The following is a 10,342-nucleotide window of genomic DNA, read 5'->3' as shown; positions in this document are numbered from 1 at the left end:
CTTAAAAACTTTAAAAAGTTGAAAAATGAAGAAATAAGTTGTCATAGGATTTTGGGGATGAATTCGAGACTGACTCTATTGCAGGTGTTGGGCTAGAATTTAAAATACTGGCGTGGTAAAAGAAAATGGATTCTGTCCAGTATTGGGAGCACTATTATAGATGCTCTTAAGTGAACATAATTGAACATTTTGTATAAATTTGGCAAAAAAAAAAAAAAGCAACATCATTGAGTAAGAGGTCAAATGTTGCGACAGTATCGCCTATTTCAAGTATAAATGGTTGCAATTTTGAGACTAGTCATGCTGCATGACGCTCCCTCCGTCCCTTTATAGTAACATTTCTTTTCGATACGGAATTTAAAAAATTGTTTTAAATGAGTTAAGTAAATAGAGAATAAAGTAGATAGGAAAAGGGTAGAGAGATGAAGAAAGAGTAAAGTACTTTTTTGCTAAAAAAGGAAATGACTCAACTACAGTGAGATAATCCAAAAAGGAATACGACTCAGCTACAGAAGGACGGAGAGAGTACTACGAGTTTACAAATCAAACCTAGGCATAGAGATGCAACTTACCTCGATAAATAGTTAATTACTTATGTATTCCAAAATCGGAACAAGTATTGATTTCAAAGCTTATGTAACTTATTAAATACACTCTCCATCCCACAAAAACATGCACGCTTTCTTTTTTAGTCTTTTCCACAATAATATGCACTTTCTAATTTTAAAAACTTTTTTCTCTCGATAAGGTGGAATTCATTTCCACTAACAATACTTTATCACTTTTTTTTTCTCTCTCTCCCTGGGACAATGTAAAGTCTAACAAGAGATGTAGCTCAAATGGTAGAGCTCTGGCTTTTTGCGAGAGGCACGGATTTCGATCCCCTGCATCTCCATCTTGCTTGCATTTTTACAACTTAACATTTTATGCAATTAACTCATCAGCTTCGAATGTAATATTTGGTCAAACACATATTGGTAAATTACCCTCAAGAATGGGAATCATACATTTTATACATACCATATTTTACTCAAATCAGAAAAAAAGCTGCCCGAATCATGGTCGTTATTGCCTCAACCACAGTTGATAGTCTGACCATTTGTCCACAAACTTCTGCCAGCTCCCATCCAAGTGAACTTCCTTAGAAGGGTTCCAATCAAAATGTCCAAGCTTCATCGCCAGTGTTTCTCCAACTTTAGCAACGTATCCATCGTCGTTTGCATGGAGTATTTTCAATGGGCTGCGGCAGTGGATTCCACCCCGCCTCCGAGCTTCAATCAGTTCAGTTATTACGTCCCGGATTCCAAAATCGTAGAAGTGGTCATAGAATATGACAGGCTGCAGATAAACACATGCCGTTAACAATAGCAGTTGAAATGCTGTCTAAACCTATGAAACAGAAGTTCTTACAAGAAGAATCAATAGGGGATAAAATAGATATAATAGTTTTGTACGGACAACAATTTAACCGAAAGAAAACAACATTTCTTTTAAAAAACACCACTTACTGTCCCAGGATGCGTTAAGATGTACGCATATCCTTGCATAAGCTTATCCCTTGGAAATGGCCAATGACCCTGCAAACAAAATTTATCAAACTTCGAGCAGTTAAATTTGTTGGTCAAACATTATGCTGCATGATGAAACAGCGTCCAACTCTTGTTTAGTGCTAGATATGTCCAAAATATGAGCAAGTTGCACAGCGTGAATACACACACGATGTGTGTGTGTGTGTGTGTGTGTGTGTAGAGAGAGAAAGAGAACCTGTGTCGATCCAGTATCATGATTCTCCAAGAATGTGACAGCACGAGAAGGCCACCATCCCATTACTCCTGTAGGTTTCCCTTGAGGATCAATTAATCGCCAATACTGGTTATGCAATGCGGAATGAAGGATACCCTAAAACAATAGTTTAAAAGTCATCATCCATGGTGAAGTTGAGAGCAAGAAGATCATAACATCCATTTACAGACTTAGGTGAAGACAAGATTTAGCTGGAAAGAATCTTGCTTTTTCCGAGAGTTCATAGTCCAGGGAATATTTACTGGAGATGTAAAGTAAGGTTCTAAATCGTTTTGATGTGCTTATTTTATTAATCCTGTTAATTGGTCTTCCTCGGTAAATAAATCTATAACAGAAATACTTTTCCACAACCTCATTCCGGAAACGGTAAATTTAAAAACCAATGCTCTCTGGAGCTGAATTGGCACATATCACCACTAGCTAGACATTTTGGTATCACCTTGGGTGATATATGACTTGCTTTGAAAAGTTATTTTAGTAACTATGCTCGAACTAATAGTGTCTGATTAGGCATATAGAATGCTAATGGAACAAGATAAAGGGTGGAAACAGAAGTATTTGAGTTCAGATTTTGATAAACAAAGTTTTTTTGATTACTTGGTATGAATAATAACCCCCCCCCCCCCCCCCCCAAAAAAAAAAAAAAAGACAAAGTTGTAAATGGCAAGGGTTTTAATGCATAATTGGTAAAGTAAGGTGGAAGTAGTGTTAGTGGATTGTGGGGTCCACATTTAGAATGATGTGTATGGTTAATATTGGTTTAAAACTTTCCATTTTTTGGAATTAGTCAAATATTGGCAGACAGTCCAAAATGGTAAAACTGTCTAATTTTTGTGGACGGAGTAATATTTAGAAATCTTACTGCATTTGCCTACTGGTTAAACATATATCAAAGAAAATTAAGATGCTGAAGATAACTAAAAGCAGAAAGTCAGCCAAGCTAATGACCAAAACAACCTTTGTTGTGACATCAAATGCTGAAGAAGTACCACCAGTAGCATTGATCCAGTTAACAATGCGTTGTCGATGAGAATCTGCAGGCATATGAAACAACATAGAAATGGATGCAGTGAAACTAGGTTGTACATATAAAAGGCATAGGCATCAGAAGGGAAAGATTCAACATGAAAATGCACACATCTAAAGCTTAAGCTCCATTGCTAATACAAAGTTCCACTATGAGTTAGGAACCTCTATGTAGAATTACAGGTGCTATGTTTCAGACCATATATTTTTGGCTCAAGTGTTTCCATCAATTAAATGAGGTGTACAAGTGCGTTCGTGACTTGATTAGACAAATTCTATCAAAAGATTGAAGTACATTTACATATAGACAAATATTTGCTTTAAGGCAGTCCATATTAGATCAACCGATCAAAGAGTTCACAACTGGTTGGTTGAGTCTTAAATTTGGTGTTCTTATTCTCAAGAATTTGAAGAGATCATGTTAGTTACCTTGATTATAACACAAATTACCACCTTCATAAGCAAGGCTATCCCAGTATTCTCCAATGGCAAATGCAGGATTTGAAGCTTCAATATATTCTTTTACGTAACCACCAGAGAAGCCCCTGCCAGGAAAGTAAGTAATGTTGGCAATAACACACCATGGTGAACTGAAGTTACACTATTGAATATCAATAACTGTGAGATATGAGAGTTTTTATTATCAGACTACGGCCACCAACAGAAGATCTATATTTGGTCAAAACAGTAAAAGTAAAATCATCAACCGAACAGATTCCTGATACCAAATTCATCGTTCAATGTCGAGCACATGAAAATATTTAGTTGTATTGGAGAAGTGGGCTTTCAGATTTTAGGCATATTCTTGTAAGAATCTGAACATCAACCCTACTAGAACACATTTTCTTGTAATTTCATCCTTTATTTAAACGAGAGAGAGAGAGAGAGAGAGTTAGACACATATATGGTCTGCATATGGGATTTCTCAGTCATTTCATTCTACCATCTATTTTGCAAAATTTGTACTTGGCACCTACAGGATACAAGCATGTATTTTCTGCAATTTCCTATGATTTTTGCTCACATACTTGCACTTTCGAAAGAAAAAAAGGTTAGAAAAGTTGCACTTTTCGACATATACGAGCGAATCTGCTCAAGCATTAGACAACTGTCAACTTCCATGTGCCTAAGTGAAAATTCCAGAAAGCTAGGTGGAAAAGTGTTAAGGAAAGAGTTCATATAGAACTGAACTGGCATGATTGATACAATTAAAAAAAAAATCACCTAGCAAAATCCAGCCGCCATCCGTCAAACCCAATATCATTTCTGAGCCAGTTTAGCCACTCTTTTATGTCTTTTCGTACAAAATCCTGTGAGTGATCAACATTTGGTGCCGCGTGAAAAATATCACCTGTTTTACCAGAAGCAAAAAGTAGTGAACATTAATGAATTTACAGATTACCATCTCAGATTAATCAATCTTTGTTAGATAGCAGGAAAACCAATAGAAATAACAGTAGAACTAAAAATGTTACAGAAAATAGCAAATTTACTAACATCAGATTAGTTTCAGAATGTGCATTCTAGTTAGAATGTGAGTTCATTCTTGTATACACCAGTAAATAATAATACTTCAGGGGCATCCTGACGATGATTATAAACAGATGTTATCTGCAAATATGCTGCTTACACTTTCTATTGATACTGTATGGCAAAGCATTGATAAAAACTAACATTAATGGTAAAAAAGTTTGGTAGCCAGCTTCATAAGATGAGCAAGACTTAATTTCACTTTTGTGCTAAATTCCACATTATATCAATGATAATGCCAAACTACAGCAGGAATTGAGTAGTAAAAAGAAGAACATCCAAAGGCCAACTAACTGCCCTAGTGAACTGTGGAAACAGTGGTAGATTGTCTTTATGAGTTTTTCAAGCAATGTCATGGGCGACAAAACTTTAATGTATATGCATACTGCTGTAGTGCCATGCCTAGTTAATGCACTCAGATATAATAGGGATCTCGATATAAATACATAAAGTATAGTGCTGAGAACACTTTAGATGTTCCTATGATACTTTTCAATGATAACACTGAATGTAGTAGTCATACCACTAGAGGGATTGCCACGTCCTTGGAAATTTGGGTCATCGCATACAATTGCTTCAGGCCCCCAGGCAAGCTTGCCTCCAAATATATTCCACACTCCATTCGGACTCTGTAAATAATCATATTACAGGGTTTAGAACCTTGAGCTGAGACTTGGCCAGTTTTCAAAGATTAAAACAAAAAGACTCCGAGGCTTATTATACTGATGTACCTTGAGCAACAACACCAACAAACATAAATACATTTATAACCAAAAGATGAGAGAAAAAAAAAATAGCATTCCCTTTGTCCCGTAGTTGAGTCATATTCCTTTTGGGTTGTCCCATTATAGTTGAGTCATTTCCTTTTATGGTAAAAAATATCATATTTAATCTCTCTTACTTTATTCTCTCTCCTACTTTACTCACTCTTCAATTATCTATTTTATTCTCTCGTACGTTATTCTCATCTTACTCAACTAACTAAACAATCTTTTATTAATCTCCGTGCCCAAAAGAAACACCTCTACTACAGGGACAAAGGGAGTAATATACGTCTTGGCTGGTTTACAATGGCAATTACTAATACGATCCCACATTGGTTTCACACAAGTGTGGAATAGCATATAAGAGGGAGTCAACTCTTTACCTTTTACCATGGTTTTGGGTTAAGTTAGGACTTTCTATCTTATGCTTATCAATTACAATGAGAAGCAAGGCTGTGGTACGTGGAGACAACGCTTACTATATCCACCTACAGGATCACATGAAAGATATTTTAACTACAAGCTGCCCACCAATAACCCGAATAATAAGGAAGTGAAATGCAATTTCTAGAGGCAGTGCAGTTGAACCCAGAAATTATGCTCAGTTACAAGAGAGTAGGTGTTATGCAGTGTGATGCATGTTTGCTCTGCATACATATACTATGATCCTTCCACAATATCTGTTCGTGGAAATAAAATGTGCCACCGCCTGCATACAAGTTTATTCTCAAAATTGAGGTGGTTTCATACAATCATGTCACATTAGTGGCACCCAACTAACAACTTGGATGTAGAGATGGTCAAGGATGTCCTATGAAGCAAATAGGAAAAGTAATCTACGGGAACAAAGTACCTGCTTCTGAGCACATCGGTGATTCAGTACAACGTCTCCCAGGGTCTGCAGCAATGGAAACATGACGTGATCATGCAGATATAAGAGACAAAGATATTTGTTCACAAGAATTATTTGCAACAAATATATCATGAGATACTGAACAGTGTGCATTCCCACTTCTCGGGTGAAAATAAATTACACTTTCTAAACACATAGATCACACATGTATTACTGAAAAATATCATTATCGCACAAGAGAATCTACTTCTTAGGAAAGAAAAATCAGAGTCTAAATAGACACTGACAAGAAACTAATTTCACTACTTCAATAACAAGAAAGAGAAGGTAAGAAAAAGAGACCCAAAATAACAGATGCAAATTGGTTCCTTATGAATAAACACAAGAAGAAACTACACATGAAAAAGAAGAATGAAAATAAATCACAGTGTATGACCCTTAACGTAGTTAATATTTTGAGGGCGGTTTCCATAAACAGTAACCTGAATATGTGGTATGATATACAAAACATACTTTCGCATCACGAACATGATACTTACGTGTGCAGACAACTAAAATAAAATTTTAGCCACACAGTCAAGATGATTATACCAAGTCAATGCATAGGTTTGTACCAGGATATCATGATTACGCATTTCCTCTATACAATGCTTTAATTCTTCTTCAGAACCATAAGCTGAATTGAGGTTGTACAGGTCAGATGGCATATACCCTGCAGTTGATTCTGTCCTTTCAGAAATTCACTTAATAGAAGTTCAGCAGAGCTGAAAATAACAATTGGGGCTTACATTACAGATACTTTATCTTTGTACATAAAAAATGTAAAAGAAGAGCAGCGGTAACTCTCAGAATCATTAGAGAATGGTTTATAGCAGTGGCTTCATGTTTCTCAATGAAGTCCTTTTTCACATGTCTAAGGCACAAGTTATCTAATTACAAAGCAATTACGGAAGTCATGAATCTAAGAATTATTTCAAAAGGGGTGCCTGCCCATAATGTATTTCAAAAGGGGTGCTCATAATATATCAGGGACCGGGGGCTAGGAGGAGACCTTGTGGTGCAACAGATTCTGTGGGTGGTGGGAACCATACTGCAGTTATGCCAGAGCGTGACAAATCAGCAGCCTTAGGAGCCAGGTCGAGGTACCACTGTCTTCTCCAGCTCTCCCAGTTGAAACCTTGAAACTTCAAAAGAAAAAATTGAATATTACATTGCTTTAACAATACACACTTATCCAGACAGATGCAGTTATTTAAAGAGCATGAACCATACAATTTAAAATGAATAATTAGCAGAAAAGTATACTAACCACTATCTCACGTCCGGTACCAGTTCCTGGCTCTGTAGCAAGGCAGGAAAATTTAAGAAAAGGCATGCTTCAAAATATACATTCATGTGGAGTACATCAGTAGGCCAATACCTAGTTTTGTCTCTTCAGCAGTTCTCTGCCACTGAATAGTTTTTCTTTGAAGAGCACGTTCCAAAGCTTTCCGTTTCTTTTCAATAACTTCTTTTTCCATCACATGCTCAACCAGAGTATCTCCTTCCTTTGGCTTTTCTAGTGCGATGGACCAGACTTCGTCAGGTTTAGGCAACTCCAAAGATTTGAAGTTTGATATTTTGGCTTCGGATAAACTAGTTTTCCTAGGGGGAAACCTCGGACAGATGGATTGAATCTTTCTTAACATCCACTCAGGTATCTCTCTGCGAGGACCATCAGTCAGTAGTTTCAGTTTTCTGGAATTATCATCCATTAGAAGTTCTACTCGCCCACCATTAACCACATAAGTTGAATCTTCGTTCCTTTCTCCAAGTGGGACTTGCTTCAACAACAACGTTTCTGCTAATTCTGCTCTTCGCCTCCACATTATAGAGGCAGCTTCAGATGTTATCAGAGATCTTTGCAATGCTTCAGATCTTCTTAAATAAGCCTCATCTTTGGACCGGGCTGTTTCTTTTGCTGCTTTAACAGCAGACTTGAGAGTTTCCAACTCTGCCTTGAAAGCATTTGAAGTTGAGTTCCCTCTTTCCACAGCATCCTCTTTTATTTTATCAAACAACAATTTGAGTTCCTCCTCCTGCTTAAGAGCTGATTTCCTGTTTGACTCCTGAATCTCAACCAGATTTTTCTCAACATCACGTGCTCGGAGTTCATGAGCAGTCGCTTGCTGGCGGCTATGATCTAACTCTAACTTCAACTTGTTGAACTCATTTTCGTAAACCAGTAGTTGAGATTCTAAATCATACATTTCTCGTTGTAACTTAACATTCTGAAACTTGATTGATGCAATTTCATCAATTAATTTCGAATCATCAATAGGAGCCGCCACATAACTTTTTGCACGATCATCAGCTGCTTTGGCAACAGCTAAAGCCTTAGCTATGGCAGATTTTCCCTGATCAACTATAGAAAGTAAGGTGCCTTCAGTCGCACTTCGAATTTGTTCTTCACTCCGGTAAGTAGCATCTGCTGCAGAAGTTTCAGCAGCAGAAACTCGCAGTTGGGTGTCTTCTAAAATGTGAGACGTGGCCTGCTGGAAAGCAATCTCAGCTAACTTCTCGACTTGAACTGCAAGTTCGACAGCATCTTGTTTTGCAAGGATAAGCTTGGACTTTAAGTCGAATTTCTCATCTACAGACTCCTGTAGCTTCTTATGAAAAAGGTCTTTTGCAGCCTCGAGTTCTGCTACGACCATCTCCTTTTCATGCATTATAGCAGCTGCATACTCATGCTGTTTAGCTTCCGCTTGAGCCAATTTCTCAAGCAATATACCCCTCTCCTTTTCAAATGCTTGTTCGCGGGCTCGGGCATCAGCTAGTGCAATTTGAGTTGCTAAAAGCTCATCTTCATCAGTCTGCTGGAACTCAATACTCTCTGACGAATTACTACTCTCCTCGTCAACAAATGTTGGGCGAATGTCTCCAGAATCACTCTGCAGTTCCAAATAGTAACTACATATCATTATGTATTGGACTTTACATTCAACAGAAAAACGTAAATCCTCATACAAGCTAATCCAAAAATGACAAGTAAAGTGATAAACAAGGATCAGTGACATTGTTTTAACAGAAGAGACCTCACTGATAGGCATATATCCACATACCGTCCCCTGCTGTTGTATTTATATCAAACAGAAGTAAAATTTTCCGTGGTGATGCATACCGTTATGGAACAAACAACATATCTTGATCTATGGAGCCGAGCATCCGCACCAAATAGTTTTCTGGAAGAGTTGAGAAATTGACAAAAGTGAGCAGAATTCCCACAACAATAGTAAGGTTTTAATAAATTGTGACCTCTTTTCAATAAGTGGCCGCCGATTGAGCTCAAAATAGAAACCGCGTCGAAATTGCGCGCCACACAAAACATACCGGTTGCATAACAAAGTAGTAAACGCTGCACTCATATTCTACCCTACAATAACAATGCGACCGTAAGAGAAAATTACAGCATCTCGACGACTAAAACTGAAAATTAACAAATTCATCCAACACAAATTAAAGCAACAAAGCACATTATCGATGCAACAAATTGCGTCATATCCACAGAGATATTCAATTTGAGTATTTTAAACATCGACAATCAGAGATGAATCAATAAAACAGAAATTAAGAGAAGATGAAGCCACCTGCACAAAATTTGTTCAGTGCATTAGTGAATGGAAGAAAGTAACGATGTAAAAATGCATGCAAACAGTGATTTTAAGTTGTAAAAATGGAGAAGAAGAAGCAGACAAATGGCGGGGAGAGAACTGAAAAAGGTTCTGCACTTTTTGATGAACATCTGTTGTCCACAAAACATAAAAAGACATGACTGTCCTTGCTCAATTAATTAGCCAACCACTTAAAAAATACCAATATTATTATTTGATAGATTAACTAAGTTATTTAGATAAAAAGTGGAGTAATAAATTTCAATAGAGGAAGGTAGATTGAAAGACAAATAAAAATAATTAATTTTTTTATTTTTTTATTTTTTATTTTTAAAAAAAAGGTAAAGATATATTTTCAAAATTGAAGAAGTTATAATACATTCTTAAATAAATATTCCCTTCGAAAATAATTTTTTTTAAAAAAGAAGTAAATATAGTAATTATTTTTCTTTAACTCTTCATTTACTTCTTCTATTTGACATGCTCTCAATTTGAATATTACAATATGGGATTTTTACATAGTACACAATCATTTGTTTTATGATACTCTCTCTGTCCCAGCTAAAATGACACATTGCTTGGTCGGCACGGGGTTTAGGAGTTATTGGTTAAAGAGTTTAATTGGAGAGAGAAAATGTGGATGTAAATATTAAAATAGAGAGAGAAAGAAAGATGAATATTTTAATAAGAGTGAGAAAAAGTGGTTAATTATA

The 10,342-nt window shown here is 36.5% G+C and overlaps 1 protein-coding gene across 2 annotated transcripts; it reads right to left on the bottom strand.

Annotated features, from left to right (window-relative positions):
- Positions 1–854: 854 nt before the first annotated feature.
- On the bottom strand, positions 855–9,753 carry LOC125223353 (uncharacterized). Of its 2 annotated transcripts, none has more exons than XM_048126469.2 (15): positions 9,606–9,745; positions 9,274–9,386; positions 9,140–9,200; positions 7,397–8,909; positions 7,286–7,317; positions 7,028–7,160; positions 6,591–6,688; positions 5,977–6,021; positions 4,883–4,988; positions 4,054–4,180; positions 3,259–3,374; positions 2,761–2,837; positions 1,765–1,899; positions 1,509–1,577; positions 855–1,338 (listed from the first exon to the last, which is right to left on the bottom strand). In XM_048126469.2, the coding sequence occupies exons 2-15, from the start codon at positions 9,381–9,383 to the stop codon at positions 1,066–1,068; spliced, it is 2,895 nt and encodes a 964-aa protein (XP_047982426.1). In that variant the 5' UTR covers positions 9,384–9,386; positions 9,606–9,745; the 3' UTR covers positions 855–1,065. The 2 variants fall into 2 exon arrangements, with proteins under 2 accessions (XP_047982426.1, XP_047982425.1); XM_048126468.2 differs by having other exon boundaries at positions 856–1,338; positions 9,274–9,391; positions 9,606–9,753.
- Positions 9,754–10,342: the final 589 nt, after the last annotated feature.

The sequence above is a fragment of the Salvia hispanica genome, chromosome 1, assembly GCF_029641045.1.
Source record: "Salvia hispanica isolate PSC_SH4W2 chromosome 1, Shi_PSC_v1, whole genome shotgun sequence".
NCBI lineage: Eukaryota > Viridiplantae > Streptophyta > Magnoliopsida > Lamiales > Lamiaceae > Salvia > Salvia hispanica.
The sequence above is the reverse complement of the archived record's forward strand: the minus strand, read 5'-3'. Positions and strand labels throughout refer to the sequence as shown.

Excerpts from the sequence above, each read along its gene's own strand:
- LOC125223353 (XM_048126468.2), bottom strand. The coding sequence starts at position 9,383 with ATGAGTGCAGCGTTTACTACTTTGTTATGCAACCGGTATGTTTTGTGT. Across the intron at positions 2,838-3,258 it reads TAATTTGTGTTATAATCAAG|ATTCTCATCGACAACGCATT; the intron begins GTAACTAACATG and ends ATATGCCTGCAG. Across the intron at positions 1,339-1,508 it reads TCTTAACGCATCCTGGGACA|CCTGTCATATTCTATGACCA; the intron begins GTAAGTGGTGTT and ends GTTTATCTGCAG.